A 26,062-nucleotide genomic window follows, 5' to 3' on the forward strand; every position below is an offset into this window, starting at 1 on the left:
TGACATATTTGCTTAACTAAGAGGGACTTTGAGTTTCTGTTTTCTTCTTCTCAAATTCCATGCCCCGTATAGGCTTACTTCTTCACTATAATTTTATATACTTTATTTAAATTGTCAGACACAGAGGTGTCATGGCAGGCTGTAAGGATTGTCTTCTGTCTGTTTCATTAGTCTGTCAGTCGAAGCTTCTAGGTTGTTTTTTTTCCAGGTATTTAATGTCATAGTAGCTCTGGGAACACAGAAGTCACCCATTCAGCTGTGTACCCTTCATTGTCTTGGGTTGAAGCTTCCTCCTAGTACAAGCAAATTTTTCATGGGGCTTAAAACTGAAGTGCATATGTCGAGGTCTGTTCTGCTACCAAAGTGTTGTTAGTAATTTGCATTGAAAAAGACTTTTATTATTACTGTATGGATAGAGTGGAGCGCACATGAGACATCACCAGGTCTTTCCATGAGGTTTGTGATACATGTGCTTGTGAAACCCATTTGTTTCATGCTCCACACAGCAGTATGTTTTGGTTTTGTGTCTTCTTTAATACCATGTGTATCACAGCTCAGAGTGCAGATTGTGTTTTCAAATGCACTCCTAAAGACCGAGTTAGCAGAATGAGACCTAGTTTTGTGGCTTTGGTTTCATACATGGTAAAGAGTCTGTTTCTGTGTAAAGTATTGTGCTGGTTAAAAGCCAGCAAATTAGGATTGAAATTGGATTTGAGTGTATGGAATGTTTATGTTTCAAAGAAGCTGAAAGTTTCTGATTGAGATACATGTTAACTGGGTCCTGGAACCTCCTGTTGCGTATTTTATTTCAGATAAAGTGGTTTAGGATTGATTCACCTGTCTTTCTGGATGGATGATGCAAACTCTGGCAGAAGTCAAACTTGCTGAATTTTACTTGCTAATCATGGGAATTGTTCTTACCTTGCTTGTAACAAACTCCTCTGCTGGGATGCTGGCATCCTGCATGTTAAACAGCCCCACAACTTCCCATGCCAGTGGCAACTGGCAGGCACTGGTGACTGCTCGTAGCCTTCTCAAGCTTGCAACGTTTGCTGAATATTCCTCAGCCTCAGACTGGCTCTGTGTCCTGCCAATATCTGATCTGGATGGATGACATGGACAACTTGTGCATCCTGAGGTGACACCACGATGTGTCTGTCTCATAGAACCTATGGGCTGGATTTCAGAGAATTTTGGAAGTCTGAAGGAAACAATAGCATCTGAATAGTTAGGTGTCTTGCACAGATCAATGAGCCAACAATGTTCATAGTCCTTGTTAATGCCAGTTTTCTGTCTTCTTAAAGTGGGTCATTTAAAACATCTGGAAGTAAGTTCTCATGTTTAAAATGTGTTCCTTTTGTAGCACCTGTTGTGGAAAATGGTGTGATTTGAACTGTCGACCTTCTCATCCACAGTGTAATTTGTGGATTGAGACCTGATTCAGTTCTCCTGTTTTATAGAGAAATTGGACCAATGCCTAATGCAACAACTTTAAATCAAGATTTGCTGGCGTATCTGTGTGGGGTCCAATTATCTCAATATTCCTTTGCAAAACAGTGCCTGGGGCTGCAGTACCACAGATTTGGGCTGAAACTTTGACTTAATTTATTTTCCTTCTAACAGCATTATGGAAGGACCAGTAAGATAAATATCTTTTCTTGTGCATTATTAACATAAATGTCTTAGAAACTAATTGATTGCACCTACTTAAACCAATGTACAGGTGTAATCTGATGAAGGCATCAGTTACTTAGCTGCCTGTATAGCAGAGTTTAGGAAATAGCATTTCATACTGGGAGATTAGCTTCATGTTTTGTGTTATGAAATTATGTAAGATCAGAATGTTTTCTTACTTTTTAATGTATAAAATAGTAAATGAAGAGATATTAGAAATGTTCCCTGAAAGTATACAAGTATGAAGTTTTAAGGAATGCACTGTCTTGAAAGAAACTTTCCTTTTAACTGTTGAACTTGCACAGTTGTGATGGTACTCATTACTAGCTTAGACAAAACTTTAAAATTGTGTTGCTTGTTACAACTCAGAAACATGTCCTGCCACGTTTAACAAATCTGGGCTGCTTTTTTTTTTTTTTTTTTAAATTTAATATTTAATTTACCGCAAGTGGTTTTTTGGATATGACTTCTGAAGTGTGAGGATGTTACAAGGGCTGCCTGAATTCTGCTGGGAGATAACATTTGTTTCTCCCTTGTGAAACAAACAAGCAATCAACCAACCAAAAACTCAGATGAAGATACTGGGAATTTGGTATTGAACTTAGCATTTTTCAGATGCTGTTTTACTCATTGCTGTATAGAAAGGAGGAATAAATGGTATCAGCATTAAGAAGAAAAATTGATGTAGCCACAGACCTGGCTGTGAAATACTTGAGCTATGTCATAAAATCATAGAGTTAGAAAACTATCTATGCTTTTAAACAAAAGTTACATATAAGAGATTTCTTCATCAACAGAATGCTTCCAAAACATAGCAGATTTGTCTCTGTGACACACATGGCTGAAATTATACCATTAGCAGCTACAGTTCAGTGCTAAATTCTGATGTATCTGCTGACTGTAGTGACATGGATCTTTCTTAATTTTCGCCAGTTCACGAACAGTAATTACTGAAGAGTGAAAGATTGATTTCTAGTTTCTGTTGGGACTGGTTTGCTTTCCTCATCAAGTTAGTAAATGTAAGCAAATTCGGTGTTGCATTGCCTTTCCCAGAGAAAAGTCAAGGCATTGTTCTGTTTACAATAGAGGTGATTATAGCTAGCCCTGTTTAAGCTGTCCAAACAGTTTTCTCTTTTCAACAGTAATCATAGGAATAGTTGGTAGTAGTATGCAGAGAGAAATCGGTTGCATAAAAAACACGAAAGGCAAAACGTAAGAATTGCAAAGTCAGTCATCTATGTTATAATTAACGCTAAGCTATCAGATCATACTCTGCTTGAAATGGCTTCTATGTGGGTCACCGAGATGCTTGTGCCATTGTTTCAAAGTGGGCCTGCTGGCAGCATGGTAATTTATTGAAAGTAGGCTGCTTGAACTAAGAGGCTTCTGTTAATAATTATTTAAAGGAACTCATTACAAATATTGCTGGCCCAGTTTTCTATGTATTCTCTTTAGAAACCCTTCAGAGGTAACATTTCTGGAAATTGTGCTAAAGGTAAACAGAGATTAATGGTATGATTTACTTGATGTATAACCTATCTTTTGGCTTGTTTGCTTTAAAAGTTAAGCAGACCTATTGGTTAACACTAGAGTATTTCACTGTATTTAAGAATTTTAGTTAAGATCTTTTTGATCTTCTGCTTTCTTTATGTAAACATAAGTAATATAAAACTTAACATAAAGTATCTTTGAGCGGGTAGTTTTTGAGTGTATGCACTGTGACTTAATTGTATGCTATCACACTTAAATAAAAGTATTTTTCAGTTTGTGTATTTATACCTTTAAAATAGGTTTTCAAAGTTAAAGTGGCTAGCATTTGGCTAAACAATATCATTGTCTTGAAAGAGTAAGCATGCTGTATTTAAACTTTTCAATAAGAATGTACTGATAATGCCTGTTGACCAGACAGCTTTCCAGCATCCGTGTTTCCCCCCCACCCCCCCAGTATTCATAGTGACATCAATTACATACATTTAATATTTTTTGTGTGAGGAAGAGGTTTCTTCCAACATTCCTTGAAGCCAGGGATAGGGTCATCCTTACCCCAAGCTACTACTTCCATGAATTCATTTTCAAGTCTTAATTTCAGCCAAATGCAAGTGAAGTGACGCAGCATTACTCTCTTCTGTAGATTGTGTAATGTATGGTTGTTAAATTACATTGAGTTAGGCTCACTTACATGGGAGGGAACCTCTGGAGGTCATGTAGTCTTGCTGTCTTCCAAGGCAGAGCAGATTGCTCAGGATGTTTCCCAGATGAGCTTTGACTGTCTCGAATGTCAGAGGCTTCATAACTTGTGGGCAACCTGTTCCTGCATTTACTTAATCTCCAGTAAGGAATTTCCCTCCTTGCATCTTGTGATCATTTCCTCATTTCATTGTGCATCTTTGAGAGTCTGGCTCTATTGTTTCTTACTTCAACTACATCCTCCCCTGACTACTCTGCAATGTAGACAAACAAGTTCTCCCAGGCACTTGTATGTTCATGTGCTGCAGCTCCCATTCACCTTTGTGGCCATCTGCAGAGCTTCATCCCAGTTTATCTTTGTACAGGACTTGGGTGAATTTACTGTTGTCACCTTTTGTCTTTAACCTACCAGGGATCTTTGTTTAATTTACAGCTGTATGGATGCAAAAAATCCTTTCTTTTACATTAACACTAGCGTAGTATAAAAGAAACTTCAAGTTGAGTGGAAGACTTGGAAGGTGTGCTGGGTTCCCATTGATGTGGTAACCTGTGTGTCTGGGGTAGCCAAGCATCAAAAAGGTGATGAATTGCATCTTCACTGAACCTGCGTTGGCCCATGTGATAAACAACTAGCTTGGGGTTTAGTACTAACAAGTACCAATGGTGCTGTGTTTAAATAATAGAACTTTGTCCTCTGTACCCCATGTATTTCTGCTTAATGATGTCCCAGCTGTAACAGAAATGCACCATTCTGGTCTGTGAGAGCATATCCCTGCGATTTTTTTCTGGTTTAATTTAATCTCATTTCTGTTGGTCCTGTTCTCCAGGTAACTTTCTTTCTGTAAGGTGTGTATGGCATCTTTGTACTTCTTAATTTTAGACTGGCATTTATATCAACTGCAGAAATGCAAAAAATGCCAAGTAAAGTATATTCCATATTCAACCTTTGAGGAACTTGTTTTGGTAATGTTCCTTCAAAAATTCAGTCTGCTGACATTTTTCTTTAGCCAGCTTGTGTTTTACAGTTCTTCAACTAAACTATACTTAATCCAATTTAATTAATAACATCTCATATGATACCAAACCAGGTACTTTTCTGAGCTCAGACTGGTGAGCTGTTCCATGTTTTCAGTTTTTAAAAATCACTTGTGAGTGATATAGGGTGGTTCCTTGGTGTATCAGAACAGCCTACAGCTAGTGAAGATGGGTCTTGTTGCATCCTGTATACCTACGTAGTTTTAATAATTGTTTTCTTAAAAATGACTCTAAATTTTTTATGGTAGTGTCATGGTTCAGCCTCAGTGGCAGCTGAGCACTAGGCAGCCATATGCTCACTCCTCCATCCATCCCTTGGCAGGATGGGAAGGAGAGTGAGGAGACAAAGGCAAACAGTGTGTACTGGGTAAGGACAGTTTGCTGGGACAGCACAGGGAGAGGGAAAGAACAACAGTGCTTACAGCAGATCTGCAATACTGGTGATACACAATGGAGTTTCTCACCAAACTGCGACACTCAGAACGTGCAGCTCAGACCTGTCCTGAAGCTGGAGCAGGACCATCTCTGAGCCACATGTCCTGAAGCCATGCTGCCCCTCCCCAACTTCCCACCTGTTGCACTGGGCATGACATCATGGTATGGAATGCCCTTTTGGTTGGCTTGGGTCACCCGTCCTGGCTGTGTGCCCTCCCAGCTTCTGGTGAAAATTAACCCCATCCTAGCTGAACCCAGGACATAACCCACCCTTATATACCATCTATATCATGCCCAGATCCAGCAGTTCCCTTAATCACCACCATATTTCCCTGTCTTTGAGGTGTATCTGTGTGTAAAAGTGTGTAAAAATGCATACACACACAGAGGTATCATTCCTTTGTTCTATATATGTACTATATGTATGTAAAATGTTTGTCATCTGTCATAACAGTCTGTCAGCGTTGGAGCAACAATATGTGCAGTTAGATTGTTTTATGCTGCCTCTAGGGCTCGTGACTGCTGTATCTGGTGTGGCCTGTGCTTGCTCTTTTCCTGTTGAAGATGTTGATTTAAGGCAGTTGCTGGGTGCCAGTTGCTGAGGCCAGTTGTAGTTCCATCATCATGGCACTCAGTCTTCATTAATTTGGGTGATTCTCACTGTAATACTGTTGGTACAGCTTATAGCAATTGTTGCAATGATAACCTACAATGGCAGAGTTATTTAGCCATTAACATAATACAGTTTCTAATTTATTGGCCATTCTAACCCAGAATCAGATGCCCTTGAGGTACACATCAGATTTAGAATCATAGAGGCATAGAGTGTGTTAAGTTGGAACGGACCTTTGAAGGTCATCTAGTCCATTTCCCCATCCTTCTGTACCACTCACCAAGTGCACCCAGGCCCTTGAGCAAAACCAATCCGAACACATGGGTTTACCTTTGCCTGAAGCAGGGTTAACCCAGATTGTCTTCCCTAACATATTCTTCATACTTACTACCAGGGCTTTCTATCCTTCTGTGATGTGTAGAAGTTTCACTTGGGCAGGGACAGCTTGATTGGTAGACCCTCTAGTGTTAACTGACAAGGTGGCCTTTGCTAAATGTGCAGTCTTTAGCAGTCAGTGGTGTTGTTTGATTTTCCTGGATGCTGGTGCGTGGTAGGGTAAATGATACACCCACTCAGCTGTGCTCTTTAGCCCAGGTGTCTGTGAGGGTGGAAATGAGTCTTGTCTGACTCATTTTTTTTCTGGGGTGCCATGTCTCCATAGGACTTGATTTTCAAGGCTCAGGATAGCCTTCTGGGTGGTGGTATGTGGCACAGGATGTATTTCCAGACATCTGGTGGTTGCTTCCACCATTGTAAGCACATAGTGCTTGCCTTGGCAGGTTTGTGGGAGGGTGATGGAATCGATCTGCCAAGCCTCCCCATATTTATATTTCATCCATTGCCCTCCATACCAGAGAGGCTTTACCTGCTTGGCTTGCTTGGTTGCAGCGCATCTTTCACATTCATGGACAACCTTTGCAAGACTTTGATCCTAATGAGCCTAGAACTCTCCCAGAATGGTAGATGTGTGAATGTACCAAATTGATGGCAACAAATTTTAACTCTTCCAGATATGGCTTATGAATGAAGGCAAAAAAACATAGTATTTATAAAATGACAAGGAAAAATATTTTGTTCCTCATACTTCTAGTGGAAATCTGCTGGTTATTTTTAATGACGCATCTGTTTCTCAAGTAAATTACTGGAAGAATTTGGCAGCAAAATAGCCTTTTCCATGAAACAGAAATCTTAGACTTTCCAGACTAAGTTATTTAGGCCTTAAATTAGTACTTAATTTGGTAAATGCTGTCTAAGTGTTTCTGTGAAATACAGGGTTATTTGGATAGTTTGTGCTGAGAATGCAGCATTGGGACATAATGAGTTGAGTGTCTGCTGTCAAAACAGCTGTGTCACCGGTTGGCTTGTCAAACAATGGAGTATTTTCAAGCCTGGTTATGCCACTTGGTTTTGACAGTGGAGTTATATACCCTTTCTCCTTCTTGGCAGATCTGACAGCAAACATTTTACAGAAGAACACAGTAGGGCTTACAATTTTTTTGCTGTTTGGTTTTTGACTTCTGAATATTTCAAAGTCAATATTTTTTGACTTTTCAACAGCTATGCTTTTCAACAGCTATGCATTTCAACTGTTCAAATATTTCCTATAGATCTGTCACCTGGAACAGTACAGCTTTGTAGTAGTTGTTTGAACATTGGGTGTTCTCAGGTGTTGTGAATTGCTCTGTGGACTTAACTGAAGCTATTCTAATCTACGTCAGCTGAAGGCACCAAAAAGTCTTGACTAAAGACTTGTTGTGCTAATAAAATTAAACAGATGAGAATTTTTCTTTTGCCATTGCTCAGTTAATCTGTGGAAATGCATTTATGATGCTTAAGGAATTAACTTAAAATTGAGTTTCATGAGCAGGAGTGTAATTTTTTTTTTTTCTTCTAACCTGAAACAATCAGTTGCATAATGAATGTAAGGTTCACTGGCATATGTTTCAAGTGTAGATTTCCTTAGTATAGTTTGGATAATTAATCTGTTTTATCTCCTTGAATCTTGGTATTGTGTGATGATATTATGTCTAGGGAGAAAAGGCTGAATTCTCCTCCTGACGTAACTCAGCTCTATTGATGTAAATGGATTTATGCAAAAAAATAGGAACAGGCAAATGAATAAGAAAATAAGCATTTTGGTGAGTAGCATTTTGATATGTATTACAGAAAGGATGAATGATCATGCTTGTAAATGTGGAGATGAGAAATGGAAAAGTGTTGTTTTTACGAAGGTACTGAGGGAAGAAGTCCAGAGAAGGCTTTCCTAACACACCAAGAGGAGCTTTAATGATTATACTAAGAATACATGTGGGCAAAAGGACATCAATGCAAACATGCAAACATCTCAGTCTTTGAGTATTAACACACTTTTGCCTTCTTACCTTTAGTATTTAGGTGTCCTCTGATTTCAGTAAGAATACGCAATGTTTTTGTTCTTAATTTTTTAATTTTTTCAATACCAAGATTTAATCCTGTAATGATAGGCTAAAGCAAAGTGGTATAAAGGGCTTATGTTTAAATATTACCTCAGGTATATTGTTATGAGGAATGGCCCCTCTGACCTCCAAACAGTGATGTTAATCAAATAATTTTTCTTAAGTAATAGTTGTTGTCCCACCTATGCTGAAAGCCGTAGGGGTTTTTTAGGATATTGCAGCTCTGAACAGCATGACAGATGAGTTTCCTTTGTTTAGAAAGACAGTAGAATTGAATCTTATTTTTGCTTCAAAAATTTGAATTTGTCAAAAACAGCAACTCTGAGTCAAGCAAAATATGTGTCTTGGTTTCTGGGTTCAATGGCATGGATGGGCCATTCTCAATGTAGCTGTGCAAATAAAGGTGATGCTTCCTCTTTTTCACTTGATTTCCTTTGTCTGTGCTTGATTATCATATTGTGCTGCTTCTGTGCCAAAATGTGACATCCCCAAATCCATCAATCCTCTTTCTTGAGGAGATACCACTGGCTTGTTTCTGTCTTTGATAATGTCTTCAAAGGATGGTGTCAGTGCCGTATTTCTTCACAGTGTTCCCAAGAGAAGTTTTTGCTCTCATGGCAGGGAGTGACAGCAAGGTAGTAACTGAGCTTATAAAAGCCTTCAAACAGCTACAAAGTGCATAGATATGAATAGTTTGAATGCAAAAATGCGAGAACTTCTTCATTCTGGGAGAATGTCTGAATCTAGGACTAGGGAAACCTCCATTGTCCAATGTGTGTGTCTTCTGTTTTTTGTTGGTTAACATGGATGAGCATTGATCATCCTATCAATTAAGGGTTTGGGTTTGTTTGGTGTGGGTTTTTGTTGGTGTTTCTCTGGCCTTTTTGTGGGTGTGTGTGTCTATTTTTAATTTATATTATAATATTGGAAAGATACTGTGATTATGCTGTCCACTTACCCATGAAAGAGCAATCACTGCCTTTTGTGGCAGCAGGTCCAGGCTTGAACTGTCAAATCATTGATGTTAGATAATGAACTCCTTAATAACTGGATGAATGACATGTACATCACTGGCATAGTGTTGTATTCCTCCCAGGCCCAAGCTAGACAAAAGTCTTGTTTTTGAACTGCATAACTATTTCTAGGACTTGGCCAACTTTCTGTTAAAATCTCATGTGCTTTGGACATTGCAGGTGCCTTGGAGACCTGTACTGTGGCTGGAGTAACTTATTACCCCAGTGTGACTAGTATGGCTTAGGGAACTTTCTGATTTCAGTACTATCTATCTGTATCCTCAGATTTTTAGCAGGTTTCTGATAGAGAGATCAGCAGGCTATAGTGAGTCAAAATAATATTGGATTTGTACCGTTTAACTGACAGATCTATGCTAGCCTGGTTTATTGTCAGTGGAACCAGGTATATTATGCCCCCAAGTACAGCTCAGCTGAGCAGGAGTAGGTATGTAGACTGATGTCTGTCAGCCAGTCCTTCAGCTCGGGGAGGGGACGTGCGACAACTTCCACATCTGGTTGAGTAGCAGCTGTATTTGTTAAAACTGGCAAGCTGAGTGAGATTGTCCTTGAGGTCATGTGTTTGGATTAACTTGTAAGATACTAAAACTGTAAAATCACCACCCCATTTTTTACAGGGCAGATAACTGAGTATCTTGGTCCTTTTTCATGGCTCAGGCATTGTGGTACTTGGTGGCAGCTGGCGAGCAGAGCCTGGGAGAAGTAGCACTGCGATGAATCTTTACTGTGGTGTGGGTAGATACTGGGCTAACACCTGTTAGGAAATAAAATGTTTGGTTTCGACTTTTATGGTGGAAAACCTTTACTGAAACTTCACTGAGAGGTTTTGACTCATGTAGAAGTGCACCTTTCAGTGGGAAGACTGTCTCCTTGCAGCCTTACTATCTGTCCTGCTATTGTTAGCTGCATAGGATGAAGTTTCAGATCTCACCTTGGCTGCAAGCATCAGGGGACTGCTTTAAATAATAAAAATATGTATTTATTCATATAAACAAATAATAAAATTCTAAAATTCTGATTTTGGGTGTTGTCTCATGTAACAGTCCTGATCTGGTTATTGTCAGCAGAGGAGTTCTATGAGAGAGTTTACATGACCAGAAAAAAAAGAAAAAAAAAAAACCCACAAAAATTAATTTATCTTACAAAGAAAGGTGCTTAGTAACGTTCCACCCTGGAATATAAGTGTCACTGACTTTGTAATAGCAATTCAAGAAGTACTACCTGGGCATATCTCATTTATTATCCTGTTGCCAAAGTGATGTGTATAGGCATGGTTGAGGTCCACAAGAAGTGGCATGCCTTAAAAGCTTAGAGAAATGGTGTCTCTTAAGTAAAAGGCACTATTATTTTATTCAGTCTGCTGAATATATTGCTAGTTTTGCACTAAGCAAACCATGTGATTTTACCCTCAACTGATCAGATCAAAACTGAAGGATGTGAGCCTCCTGTCTTCAAACAAAAGGGTGTTGCCTTTGGATTTCAGTGTGAATAGGTCCATACCCAAATCAGAGACTTAAGCTATTTTTAATGTAAACAAAAGTAATGCTGCCAAAAGTCTCGTATTCACTACAGATCAGAGATTAATAATTGGGCTTCAAAACCAGATATAACCAAGTACATTGCAAGCAGGCTGTGTTGCACTTGCATGACAACATTTTAGCAGTAGCAGGGCTGCAGGGGTGGCTTCTGCAAGAAGCAGCTGGAAGTTCCCCTGGGCCCGACAGAGCTGGGCTCAAGGCTGGTCCTGCCGCTGGCCAAGGCTGAGCCAATCGTTGACAGTGGTACCACCTCTGGGATAACATTTAAGAAGAGTGGAAAAGCTGAATGAGTTATTTTTACATCAGTAGAGGATTGTGAACAGACTTTCTCGTCTTCTGGTGTTAATCGACAGATTTTTCCAGTGCGGAATCTGTTTGTGATTTCAGGTCTGTATTCAGAAAGCTGATTTAAAAACTGTTTTCCTTCTTCGTGACATGTGGAGTATACTCATGGAGTATAGCATATACCCACCCCCATTAACAAAGGATAGCATGCTTGAGGCATTTTATTAATTAAGCTCTTGAGTCTGATCCTGAAGATGCTGCCAGGATGCATTCTTCATTAGAGACACAATATTTAGACAATGAGCTTTTAAGGGTTAACTGCTCACATCTCTGTGAACACTTACGTTAATGAGCAGACATACTCATTAGTTTTCTACCAAATGTAGAGGAGGAAAAAAGACTCTAGTTCTGCAAAATGCTGTGTTCTGCATTTGTGTATAGTGCTTTATGCTATGCTTATCACTAATCTGCCTATCAGCAGGGAGTAAAGAAATCCATCCAAAGTTGCACATGGATATAATCTCTATGTATTATCCTTCATGGAGATGTATTACAGAAGTGCTTGCTAAATGAGGTTTTGGGTTGTTTTTTTTGTTTCTTCAGTATGTGGAATATTTTTGTTAGACCAGGTAGGCAGCCACCATATATATCAATATATATCATGTTATACAATATGTAAGATACTCAGTTTCTTGTAGGTTCCGTATCAAAGAACGAAAACCTGCTGTAGAAATAATTTGAAAGCCAAGTTACTGCAGTTCTTGGTTTGTATCTTCACATTAAAAACATCTTTCCCCCACAACCTTGATATATTAGACATTTATCAAATATAAAGAGATTGTGCTAACTTTACTCTTCTTGATTAGTTTACAAGTTATTCATGACAAATTGTACATTCAGTTTTAGAAATATCATTCTGGGTGATCTTTAAAGATACACAGTGCATATGAAATCTTACTTTCTACGCATAATCAAAACTGTGGTATATCTGAAACTTTGACAGGTCAGAAAAGATTTTTCATAAAGCTGTCTACAGTGTTATGTGATACAAACTTTCAACACAGATTTATCACTGATGGCCGAGTACCTACTGGATGCTGACTGGCTGAACAGTGACCTACGGTTCCCTGTATGTGAACGTGCAAAATTGTGTTCTTATGTATATGCAGTTTTTCCATAAAAAGACACTTCAAAATATGCTAACCATTTCAGAGAACAAATTAAGATTAATCAGTGAGAAAGCAGCATCTTGTCTGAATCACTGGTATTAACATCAAGTTACCACTTGAAAGGTTTAATTACTAAAAGGGGAAAAGAATGAAGGTCATGGGGGAAAAAAATATAATTGGCTAAAATATCCCACAGTTTACCTTGAAAACACACAGAATATTTTGTGCTTTATTTTTTCAGAGGGAGAAAGCTGGGTTATCACTACCGCTCCATGTCCAAGAACTGGTTCAGACTAAGACTGACTTTTTAATAAAATCTCTGAAGAAATAGCTATAAATTCAGTCTGGGAAGCTTGTGGGATCTTCCTGCATGGAATGTGCTAGGGAGAGGGTTGTTACCACTACTGAAGTTGCTTGGTCTGTTTGTAAGTTTGCCAGCCATAGAGTCTTGAACTCTGTCATGAGTTTTGTTATCTCACATGAAGTTTTGTTCAAAACAGTTTAGTTATTTCCAGTATTGAAGCAAGGAAAAAGTTTGGCTGTCAAAGAAAAAGAAACTCTGTCAACTTTTCTCTGAGACACTCTTGAAGCCAAGACTTGGTAATTGTCAGTATGTATGGTCACCATGCCAGAGATGTAGTGTTCCCTGTTCTTTTAAAGATACGCTCATAATAAGCCTGTTTTTGATGATGAAATACCTCTCTCAGAAGGGATATCCTCAAACTTAATCACTTAAATCCTGTAAAGATGCTATCTCTTACCATCCCTGTAAGGTCTTGGTGGCCACTGGGTCCACTGTGTAACTGGTGTTTCTGGCAGTTGAGTTTGGGCAGCAGAGCTGAAAAGAATGTTCATGTGTCTGGAGCTGTCAGATGTGTTACTGCCCTACTGTCCCACAAAACAACACGGTGGAGAAACTTCCTGGCCTGATTTATGTGGGGACAAAGGCCAAACTGGTGGAAGGTGGAGTGAAAAGGCAGATTGGAGAAAGGTCAAAATAGAGGAGGGAGGAAGGGCCTGGTGGTTGTTGCACAGGGAGTTCAAGGAATATGTGGGAACCGGTGAGGATGACAGGGTGAGGGAAGCAGCAATGGTGTGATCGTAGAGGATGCTTTCTGGAAAGAGTCAGGTGGTAGGAACTGGGGACTGGTTAGGGAAAATGGGGGGGGGAGGGGAAATAACATCGTAGGTAGATCTAATTAAGGAGCTCAGGACTGGCAATAAGGGATGATGAACGATGCCAGGGAGAAGACAACGATGATCTTGTGTGACACAGTTGCGTACATGCAAGAGACTGAATTAGTATTTTGCAGGTTGCTTTTAATTCTTTAAATTTTTATTTGTGTGTCATTATTTGAACTTAATGCTTGCCTTGTGTGTTTATGTGCAGGGGTGTCATTCATCAGCTAACACCTGGCTTGGATTCTGTTTTATTGGTATATGCAGGGCTGAAATCTGTAGTGTTTCAGGAATGATTCAGGAATTGATTGACAGCAGAATGATTCAGGAATTGATTGACAGCTGAATGAGGCACCCTTGCTGTGAGCACAGGGGTGAGGGGATAAGCAGCACTAGTCACAGTATGAAGAGCAGCGAGGAGCTGTGACAGATACATCCTTTCCATCCCCCTCTGCTGCCGCAGATCTGTTAAGAGTCCTTCCTTTCCCATGGAGGGGCTGTTTTGTTGTTTTCAGTCAAGGCTGTTAAAGTTGAATGTGGTCCAGTCGCAGTAAAATGGTAATATGACCCCGTGCAGTGTGTGGCACTGGATAGCAGCTCTTCGGGACAGCCAGAAACTCTAGAAGGGGCAGGACAGAAAGCAAGTATATAGAGTTCCCCATTAGCAGCCATTACAGCCTGTTAAAGGATAGTGTATCCCTGTCCTGGTCCAAACATGTTGACTACTTTTTTTTTGGGGGGGGGGAGGGGAGGAGGGCTTTGCTAAGCAGTGTCTAGAAAACTACTTTTCGAACAATAATACAGTGTATTTTCTGTTATTCTGATGAGGAGTGTCTATTTAAAAAAGGGCATTTCTAAAAATTTCAATCTGTTTTTCAAACAAAATTTTAATCAGACTTAAGTTTCCACTGGAATCAAACAATTTTTATGGGAAGCACAGTGGCAAACAAGTTACCAAAGTGGTTCAGAAAAAGTATGTACATTTTTAGGATTTTAGGATAACAAATGTATCCTTTTGCCTTCTGTCAGCATCGCAGGAGAAAGTAATTTTCTGGTGTCAATCAATGTGAGAAGTTAAACTGGAAATAAAACTTTTAAGTAATTAAAATGATAGTTTTGGAAAAGACTTTGGGGATGTGGTAAATCATGATTATTTTATAGATTATGAAAGTTCTGTATGTGTTTCAATGAAAATATGTTTCAACACAGGTGAATCTTAAAATAAGCCCTCTCAGATATGAACTACAAGTTCATATGCAAAAAAGATGTTGGTCGGTTGCAGTATAGATCCCACTGAATTCAGTTTCAAAATACCTAGCTTGCAATTGACAGCTGGGAAGAAATAGCTGGAATAGCCTGTAGGATAGCAGCAAATGAAAATACCTTGATGTTTTCTTGGCAGGCAGAGGCTCTGCACGTCCTGATTAGGGATGCTCCAGAAATAGACCACAAGCACCTGCCGAGGCAGAAGACAAGTGCACGTGAATTTATAATGCATGCACTTGTCATGCACTCTCACACATTTATTTTAAATAATTCCCCATGAATATGGAAGACACATCCCTTTGGACCCACCAAGGCTGTGAAGCTGAAAGACAGGAGAGGCCCTTTTCCCTCTGAAGCCATTATTGGCTCCATGGGTGCATGGTAGAAGACAAGAGCTCACGTCACAGCCCTGGGCTGCCTGGCCATGGGCTCAGCAGAGTTTTCTCCTGGCAGAGAAAAGATGATGTACTTCCTTTTGGCATACTCATTCTGTATAAAGAAAGCATCCCATGTTTTCTAGTTAATTTTCTTGACTTGCTTTCTGCAAAACCTTTCTCCATTCATTGAAACCTCTCGTGGAACCATTGTCATATAAGTTTATTGCAATTTTAAAAATCTGTTTTTGATGTTGCTTATTTTGTATTGAAATAAATCTGTTTTGAAGTGTTTTCTATTTCAATTTTGTCACCTTTTGAGTAGTTTTGCCTTTTTTAATACTACTTTTGCCACATTTCCTTTATTTCTTAGGTTTTAATGGAGCAGTATTTCTTAGGTTGGTTCTTCCAATGTACATATGAGATACAGAATAAATACAAGGGTAAAATTTTTTTCATTTAAATAACCTAGTTCTGGTATGCCTGGTTCTAATCCAGCTTTTTGATAGACTTCATGATTTCTGGGTTGAAAATGAGGCACTTTAAGTACCAAAGCCACACTTCTATCATTCTGGAATTTTCCTTTGGTCATCAGTCTAAACACTTTCTCTAATGTAGGTGTTGTATGCATTTTAATTGATCGCATTAAGTGTGGCACTTTTGGAGCACAAGTACTTAAAATTTAAAGATGCCATGCACTTCGATTAACTGCAAGACTCTCAAAGGAGATTGTCAGTAAAGAGCTAAATACTAAACGGCTTCCAGAAATAGAAAATTTTAAAAATTAAAGAGACACTCATTCTGTCAAGTATTTCAGGATTTTACTACTATTTCAGCTGTTAAGCAGAGTAGTGATAGAGTAATACAGTTACAGTCTTATAAGAAGTTGGCTCAAACTATTAGTAGAATTTGGGGGGGAGGGTTATGTTGGATTGTTTGGGGATATTTTGGGACCAAGAATAGGAAAGAGAAAATGATCAGTATACATCTTGTTAATCTTTTATTTCATAATTTCTTTCATTCAGATTGAATAGCTGTTCTGTCAGAGCTGAGTATACCTGCAAAAGCTTGTTTGTACAAAGCACCACAGCACTCTTACCAAAGAGTAAACCACCTTCTCACAGTTTCTTTAAGCAAAGCACAAACTTCTTGTCCTGCTTAGCACCTGCTATCAACACTGTAGACACACTTATACTCTTATCCACATTTTTCTTCAGTATGGCCCAGAAGTGTAAATGGTTGTCTCTTCAGTTTCCCAGGAGCCTTAGATATGTTGGTCCCAGACTCCACTGTGTCATCCCACTTTTTGGGTTTTTTCTTTGTTGTTGGTTTTGGCTTTTTTGGTTGGTTTTTTTTTTTTTTTTTTTTTTTTTTTTTTTTTTGGATCTGTTTCCCTCTAGTCTTTACTTCTTTCTCTAAGTCTTTTCAAAGCTTTGGTCATGGAGTCAGCAACTTGTGATGGTGATTCCCAAAGAAATTCTCAATTTCTTCTTTGAGATTTTTTCAACTCATCTTCTTCAAGACTAAGGACTGTGATGGAATAACACAGAGGTTTAAAACTGTGTCTCCAAGTCAACTCACATCTTAGAGCCCTCTATCAAACTCAGTTCAAAAACAATTAAAAATTTGGTGTATTTTCCTTCTGAAGAAAAGGTGGTAGTATCATACTTGGGATTTTTAATCATTTGATTTGGTTGACTAAACTGTATTATTCAGTATCATTCAGTCAAGAGACATTACAAGAAGCACAAGAGAAAAAAAAATTACCAGAATAAATATTTGAGCCTTTCTGAGATGCAAAATGAGCGTTTTTGAAAGGACAGAGGCTCCTTTTCTTTCTGGCTCTGACATGGGTGAGGCAGGGAAAGGAGAGAGGGGGAAATACAGGAGAAAAAGAGAAGTCTCTCCATTAAATAGGCCGTTCAGAGCACACATATCTTTGACTCTTTTGCATCTTTCCCCCAGCAAGACACACACACCTCAGTGATGTAGAGCTGACCTTTCTAACATGTGAGCCCATGAGAGCCCTGCTCGACCATGGAGCCAATAATGGCTTCAGAGGGAAAAAGGCCTCTCCTGTCTTTCAGCTTCACAGCCTTGGTGGGTCCAAAGGGATGTGTCTTCCATATTCATGGGGAATTATTTAAAATAAATGTGTGAGAGTGCATGACAAGTGCATGCATTATAAATTCGCGTGCACTTGTCTTCTGCCTCAGCAGGTGCTTGTGGTCTATTTCTGGAGCATCCCTAATCAGGACGTGCAGAGCCTCTGCCTGCTAGGGAGATACACCAGGTCACACAGCTATGTGTGAAGAGTATATTCTGAAAAGTAGAACAATAAGAATAACCAACATCTTAACGATTTTAAATGAATGGTTGCATGCTGTATTTTTGAATTCCATTATTGTCATAATGGTTTCTATCTTTGATGTAGAATTTATTCAAAGTGCATGAGAATGATGGAAATTGTCATTGGTATTCAGTTCTGCAAAAGAGCTCTTCACAGTAAAAAGTTAAATGCGTTATTGTTGGTACCTTAAGTCATCTGTCACACAGTAAATGTAGATGTTAATGAACTTGATAATGTTAATATTCAGGGATAGATTAATGAACAGATTTCTTAAATAAAACTCATACATCCACAATGCCTCTATGCAGAACTAGTTGCTGCCATTTCATGAAATCTGTTCATGCCTGTGAGAGTTCAATTTTAGCAATTAGTAATAATAAGCATTAGTAAGTATATAGATAGAGTCTTTAAGTCTTGCTGTTGCTTATTTGCTTCTCCTAAGTGCCCTTTGTTGCCTTCACTGGACTTTGATCCCTGCTTGGAACACTTCCTACTCTGTGTGTGAATGTGTGCATGTACAAATTGCATTACTCACTACGTAAATGTAGGTGCTTATATCTACCCCAAAAAAGGAGCCCACTGAGCTGAAGTAGTTTCCCCATAAGCCAAATATTTCGTTAAATATTTCTTTTTAACTTTTATCACCGAATCACAGAATCTTAGGGGTTGGAAGGGACCTCAAGAGATCATTGGGTCCAACCCCCCTGCCAAAGCAGGCTCCCTATCTCACATTACACAGATAGGCATCCAGACGAGACTTGAATATCTCCAGAGAAGGAGACTCAACCACCTCCCTGGGCAGCCTATTCCACTGCTCTGTCACCCTTGCTGTGAAAAAGTTCTTCCGCATGTTGGTGCGGTGCGGTGTATATTTTTCTCAGAGTGAAGTAAAGCAGTTTACATCTATCTGTGACAGTGTCAAAGTGCACTCTAGGCAGTAGTTGGAAGTGGAAAAGAGTTTTAACTAGCTGGAGACTCCACTCCCAGGAATCTTCCCTGCTCTTAAGGAGAAGGTCCATGAGTAGATTTTTAGATGTTTTTATAAATTCAGGACAATGAATTTATAAATTGTCTCCCTAGTGAGACAAATAGGAAGCACCTTAAGACATTTTTCTGGAATAGCATTTTCTACCTGAAATGCGTTAGATTGACCATTAGTAAAAGCAAAATGTGTCCACAGGCTACTTAACAGAAGAGCACTTAAAAGTCAGTGCTGTAGGTTACACGTGGCAGACAGATCCAGCGCTGCATGGAGTTCTTGGAACAGAGGTGGCAAGCTCTGTGTGGGTAAAACTCCCAGTTCTCTGGGGAAAAAAACCCAACCTCTGAAAAGAGGTTGTCATGTCTGCTGTTAGTGAAAGACAAGGAGAGCGGGAAGGATGGATTAGTGCAGTTTGGATAATGTGTTCTTAGGGCAGACTGTGGCTATTACATTTGCATGTGTTAAATCCCCGGTTTCTGGAAAGTATTTACTTCCCTTATGTGATTGTGTTGGAGAATGTCTGCACATACAAAATAACACTAATGTAAATTGTTCTCTGTTTGGACACGCATTCTGCAAATTAAGGTCAAGCTGTTTTTATCTAGGTGAATATATTTGTAAATATTTAGCGTTGTTAATTTAAAGGTTTTTCTTGCTTGAACATGCAGTGTGCTAATAGAGGTCTGGCTGGTTGACTGCCTTGGGGAACAGGGGATGCCTACTCAGTGTTGGTAAAGACCACCAGGAACAGATTTTAGAGCCTTGTGCCATGCTGCTTTCATAGATCGAAGGTGATGAAAAACTGCAGTGGTGTCTGTTCTCTTTTGAGCTTAAGGTCAGGGGAAAAATGGAGAGAGTGAGAAAGGGTTCAGAGGCACTGTTTTCTCTTACACATCTACCAGGAATGGGGTGAACTGGTGGCTCTGCTCACCCTCAGTTGCATGACTTAACGCTGCTTTTGTATGTAACTTTCATCTCTCCTTAGTACCCTTTACTTCGGGCAAAATACTGGTCTCTGAAAATGTTGCGTAAAGTTTACTGCCTGGAGTTCTGTCTGCTTCACTGTGTTGATGCTGGCTGGCTGGTTTGATGTACGGGGGGCGGTGCTGACACACACATCCGGAGCTGTGCTCGCCCTCTGCTCTTCCCTGTGCACAGATGGGGAAAGTGCCGGTGCACAGATGGGGAAAGTGCCGGTGCACAGGCTCTGTTGCCAGCAGGTGCAGAGCACCTTGTGCACTGCTCACCTACTGGCCGCTGGCTGGCACAGGCAGCAGATCAAATGCCCCTGGAGGGTTTGGTAGCAGCTCAACCCACACGCATGGCCCCTGTCCTCAACAGGGCAATGTGGGGATGTTAGACAGGTGTTTCTGTGTGTTGTTCTTCACAGTATCCTTGTTTTTCCATACCCTTTCCTTTGTTCGGGATGAGAAACCTGCTCTTCCTCTGAAATATTTTCTCTTGTATTGATGCTTGTGACTCAGCATCAGGTGTGACTTTCCAACAGACTCTACTAGTGGTCGTGGTGTCAGCAGGCATCCCGATAGCCAGACTTATGTTTTAAGCCTTTTTTGAGTGAAGGCTCATGAATTCGTTGGCATCTTCCTTTCCTTAGATTTTGCGAGGTTGTAAGAGGTAGAGTCTGTGAACTGAATTACTTACAGGAGAAAAGCACGGTGGGTGTTTGAACTAAACGAGACAATGTGTTTTTTCTTTTGTTTTTAATAAGAAAGAGTCTTCACTACCTATATTGCTTTCCTTTCAAGGGAGGGAACAGCATCCTACTGAGGCAGGCATTGCTGCAGGTGTTGCTTTGTCTTTAAATTCAGTTAACATCGATCACGGATCTGATTTGGCCAGCGCTGCTGTGTGGAATACAAAAGAGAAAATTAAAGAATATCCAACTAGAAAAACCTCACTGGAGCTAAAAAGCAATGAGCTGTGCAGAAGATAAGAATTTCTGGTGACTAAATTTACAGTAATGTGAATATGTTAATATGTAGTACTGAATGTACCATTTTTAAAAGAATTATTTCTTTCTGATTTAAAAAGTACAATTAAATCAGATCTCTCCCGAAGGTTCTGTCATTTTCTTCAGCCAGCAGAAACCTGCCTTTCTGGTTTATGAAACCATGGTGCTAACATGTAAAGCAAGATGTTATGACTCATTTGAACAATTCTTTGTTCTCTCTTGAAAGCATTGTTGATGATATTTTCAACCATACTTGAGTTTACCCCTAAGAATGCGAGCCTTTAGCACGTCTGAGTTTAATGCAAGGCAGATTATGTAATTTTTGCAGTGCCATACGATGTGAATGTAATTCTGTTAACATATTTGATAGTTTTAGTCTGCAGTTTTGCTGAATTTTGCTGTCATTTCTGCAGGGGAGATACTATCTTGGTATGCAAAACTTTCTTCAAATGTAGTGAAAATGTACTTCAGGACTGAGAAGTGGTCACCTGGGGTTTCATCAGCAAAACTGCTTGCTTAATGCCACTTGAAGAGGCAATTCTCTTGCTTGAAACCCTGAAATTATGTGGTTTAAAATGAGAATGTAAATCGAAAACGGATTTGCAGTGATTTCAGCAAGGGTCAGTGTTATACCTGAAAAATTCTTTTCACTGCTGGGAAAATAAGAGGTTAAAGAAGGCGAGGTTAGAGGGGTGTGGGGATACCTGGCTCTTATCGTGGCAGTTCCCTTGCTAAGCACCACCTTGTGTACATGCAGGCATTGCTGAAGGAGTAGAAAGGATTGGTGAGGAGGGCGAGGAGACTACTGCACACAGTGTGGTTTGGGCTGAGGATAACCTGAAAGTGTTGAGCATCTTGATGCTCTAGACGTGGAGAACCCCTAGCCCTTGTAAGCTGGATGCTTTTACTCAGTATTTCACCACAATAGGACCAGCTGTTTCTGCAGGACCAGCCATGATGGAAGTGTTAACTGAACCGTGTCAAGAGAATAAATTAACAGGCATTCATGTTTTCACTCAGCCTAGCAATTTAAGTAAAAAGCAGTTAAAAAGCTTTTTACCCATCGTTACCCTTCATCTCTGAAAGGAAAGAAGGGAATCTTTAAGCCAAACCAGGTGTGAGATGTTTGAGGTTTTTTGGGTTAACACACTAGCTTTAGCCTCCACAGGAGTAAAGCTGGCCCAAAGACTCTTTGTGTAGAGCCCCTTGAAGTCATCAGCTGGCTGAAGAAGAGTTCCACCCAAGAAGGTTAGCTGCATCCTCAGCTAAGTAAGATAAGACTTAACCTTCTTTGCTCCGTTAGTGTCTTTGATTACTCCCAGTGTTATGTTGCATGGATTCAGGGCTGCTTGGTTTTTTTGAGCTTTCCCCCTGTGTCTGTTTCTAGAGATGCCTATCCAGTCCTAAATTCCTCAAGACTTTATTCTATTGTGTAAATGATGATGGAGACAATTTCAGTGGTGAAGGCAATTTGCCTTAGATGACGTATGAATGATGATATAACTACTTGCTTTTTAGTGAGACATCTCTCCTGCTTTTTTGAATAACAACTGATTCGAAGATAAAATGAGGGAGGACAGGCTTCAGTCTTGAATCCCTGGTGTCTAATAATATAAACTGTGCTCTTAAAAGCTTTTTTTAAAAGCATGTTTTGTGTATTTCTCTCTTACTGCTGTAGTGTAACTGGTAGTCTGTAGCAAAGATTCTTCTTGTGCATTGTTCTTAAAAAACAAATTCAGTTTCTTGTTGAGGAATCTGATGGAAAGTTATTTGTATTGCTTTGCCTTATCCAAAGTGCTAGAATGAGATTTAGTGAATTTCTGCTTCCATTAATCATGATTTCCTGCAAATTGTTTTCTGTTTGGTGATCAGTCGTTAAGTCTCACTGAACATGCTGAGGGAATATAGAATTACAGTTGCTTAGTATAAACAAACTGTATGATGGCTTTAGACTGTTACACACTCAGAACCTTTAAAGAGCATCTTCTGGTTTAAGCAGGTGCATGGTAAGTGTGGTGAATACCATGGATTCATAGTTCCCAGCCTACCATGTTTACCTTGTCATGGCTTGCTCAGAGTGTGAGTGGCCACCTGAAGTTTTTGTACTGGCTCTGCCAGTGTAATTTGCAGGTACAAAACCTGACCAGATGCACCTGCTAAAGAAAATGGATGAATCTTCACTGCTGTTACATCAAGCTAAACTAAATGATTTTTAAATAAATGTTATTTTCTATTTTGATTTTAATGTTATTTGATCATCAGCTAAAAAGTAAAATAGCACAGAAAATATCCCGCAGTGTCCTCTCCTTGTTTCTTTTCTTGCTGGTGATCTTACTACAGTGTAGCAGTTTGTACGTTAGGAAGCAGTTAACCAAAACCCAATTATGAGTCATGTCCGTATTTTCTTGTGGAATTTTGGACTGTAGTGGTCAAAGGTGCTTAATTGATTCTGAGGGGGATCATTTTGTGTAATTATTCTCAGTTTTCCTAGCCTGGTTGTTGAAGGCTGCCAGGCGAACTGACAAATAAGAGGCATTCAGGTGGAAGGGAGCTTTTTATAAGGCATTCTCAACAGTGCAGTGTGGTTTGTAGTGCTGTGCTTAGTTAGCATTGTTTGCAAATACTGGTGTAAACCTTTAATGAAGTACTATACAAGAAAACAACTGGATTATTTCAATTCAGGGTGTTGGATTGCTCCTACTTCTATCAGAAATATCTTAAAAGAAAACAGAACCTAACCTTCTTTACAACAAGTAGTAACAGAGCAGCTAGTGATCTATAATTTACATATTAAGGGCAAAGTTTTTCTTCCTAAGCTTTGTTGTCAGTTTGAGTATCAGACCTGTACGGGAAGGAAGGGTATGATTTTAGAATTTATGTCATGGGGATTAGGATTTTGATCAGAGTCACAGAAATTTTCCAGAAAAATGTGTGGTTCACCAGCATCGTGCTCATACAAGTACACTTGAGCATTTTGGTTTTACTTTCTTTGTATTTTGGAACTATTGACCTGCCAGCTACCTAGTAGTATTTCCAGAATGATTGATTAAACTTCTGCGAGGACAAAATATTTCCTTCAGTAGGGCTGTATTTTGTGTTTAAGGCACTGGGAGCTGCCTCTTTTTTTTTTTTTTTTTTTAGACAAAGCTAACTGAATGCATGAATGCCACTGCACATAGCTGACAAAGGCAGAGCATCTTTGTGAAAAGGCTCTGTAAATTCTTTCCCACAGAAGTCAACGAAAGGGTCGGTTGTCCTGGGCTACGTATTTCGTCACTTAAACCTAGTGGAGATAGATTACTTTGGACTGCGCTACTGTGACCGAAGTCATCAAACGGTGAGTAAAAGACATGGCAGACTGCATTTTCTGCATGTAAAACTTACCCTGTGTATGTCATTTGTCTGTAGAACATTAGATTGTCATACTTTCACTAACTTTCACTGTTTTCTTGGCTCAGGTTTCCAGTAATAATTTATTTGCATTAAATTCTCGGAATAGCCATTAATGTCTCAGGAACAGAATCAAATGCTAAATTCTATTGAAAACTAAAGAAAGTATAAATAGTGTAAAAATATGATACAAAAGTAGGATTAATGTTTCCCCCTTTTAATATTGTGTCCCGAAACCCATGCTTGGTGCACTGTGCTGTCCTGTTTTCCTTGGCCCTGTGGTATCCGGGAAGTAATTCCCTAAGCATGTCACAGGCTGCTTCATTTGGAGTGCTTGCTGAGCTCCTGTTTCAGAGTATATGATATGGTTGGTGTGGTGGCTGCCTGCTCACTGAGAGCCCCAGTGCTCAGGGTGTTGGCAATGAGATTTTCATTCTGCCTGTACCCTCTGTGGGTCCTTGAACCCATGTTCTCCTGAGCATTCTTGACAGGGACTCATCAGACATCTGAGAGCTTTTTCCATCGGGAGATTACAGTCCTAAATACACACACAAAAAAATTGAAACTGGGCTGAGATGTTTTACCCAGAGCAGGCAGTGGATTGGGGCAGTGGTGTCAGGAGTCCCTGTGTTCCCCCCGCCCCCAACATGGCCTGTGCAGGGTTGCTGCAGTCAGAGGTGAGGAGCAGCAAATACTCAGCTGGTTACAACAGTGCTGTCTTCATAGGGTGGTCTTCATACTACCTTAATTTTATAAAGAGGATAATGCCTGTGGTTAAATTAAGTCAAGCAGTTACACTTTTAAAGTCACTGTACTGAGAGTATTACTTGCTGTCGGGAGACCTTGATGTCAAGAAATGTCATGTTTCATCTAAAAATAATAAGTTATTGACTTGGTTAAATATTTGCCAATTTCTTCTGTTTAGCAGAAACTGAACATACACTAAGCAAGTTTACACTGAAGTCAGAACTGTATTAGCAGAAGATTATTGATTCCTGCTGAGAGCTACAGACTGCCCTACTCAGTATATCGTTACTTCTGTGCCATGGTCTAGACATTTGTGAATTCAGTTCCTTGATAAGCTTCTAACTATGTTTAATTCCATGGAGAATTCAGATCTAGCTGTGAGCTGAAGGTAGACTGTTACACTAGTATTTTTATTCCATGATAAAACTGATGTGTGAAGAGATGTACGTTGTTTGGGTTTTTTCCTTTCAGAAGTGTTTCTTTTTTTCCAGTGGAGGCAAACAAAATAGAAATGGCTATTCCTGGGGACATCTGCAGACACATACACACTGTGTATTAAAGGTTTATATGGCATTGTGAACGTAAGAGAGGATTACATCTCCTCTGTAGGAGGCTGAACACACACAGGCACATGTTAGGATGCATCCTGCTAACGGACTAGGTGGTTTGGTTGTACGATACCTGTACGTTCTGTATTATGGTAGGGTGCACGAGCTGTACGTCATCACCCCATTCACGTGGTCTTTCCAAATACAAGTAACGCCTTGTTGCTGTTTTCTCTCATGTGATGCTGTAGTAATGTAAATTTAGCATTAGCCATTGTCTCTGTTGTCTGGCAAGCCCAAGGCTGGGACGCTGCCGCGCTTCTTGATTTTTCCCATGGATGTTCATGGTGTTCAACCCGCTTCCCTCGTTTGCTTGCTCTTGCACTGCCACCGATCATGTCATGAGGATACAGGTTGTACTGGCACAGGTACAGCGCTCCAGCTGCAGGGAGGTCTAGCAGACCGCGTTTTGCCTGGCCTTTGCACTGCTGGGCAGGCATCTCTGCCGCGTGCTTGTGTTCCTCATCCCCAGATGGGAGTGCTGCGTGTCTCCCACTGCCCGCGGGGGCTGTTTGCAGGGAAATCCCAGGTGTGTGGGAGAGCGGTGCGCACACCAGCTCTGTCTTGACATGCCGCTGGGAAGCAGCCAGGAGGTACGACCAGAGACCACAGCGGTGCGCCACGTTGCGGAACCCACCGGCCCTGCCATGTGGAGGCTGCCACAGCGACCAGCCGAGGTTCTGCTGCAGGCTTCACACCTGGGCTGTGCGCTACCAAAAGGTTATGGAAACGCTTGTTCCTGTTGCTTGTGCAAGGGTAATTAAAAGTTGGCTGTTTTATCTGCAGAGTTCATAA

At 40.0% G+C, this 26,062-nt stretch overlaps 1 protein-coding gene across 1 annotated transcript in view; it reads left to right on the forward strand.

Annotated features, from left to right (window-relative positions):
- The window catches only part of EPB41L4A (erythrocyte membrane protein band 4.1 like 4A), a gene marked incomplete at its 5' end in the record, with an annotated part of 137,535 nt that overhangs the window by 32,834 nt on the left and 78,639 nt on the right, over positions 1 to 26,062 (forward strand). The window contains one exon of the mRNA XM_084278849.1: positions 23,758 to 23,862. Coding sequence (XP_084134975.1) covers positions 23,758 to 23,862 — 105 coding nt within the window. The remainder of the gene's footprint in view (positions 1 to 23,757; positions 23,863 to 26,062) is intronic.

Source organism: Gallinula chloropus (genome assembly GCF_964237585.1).
Source record: "Gallinula chloropus genome assembly, chromosome: Z".
In the NCBI taxonomy this organism is placed as follows: domain Eukaryota; kingdom Metazoa; phylum Chordata; class Aves; order Gruiformes; family Rallidae; genus Gallinula; species Gallinula chloropus.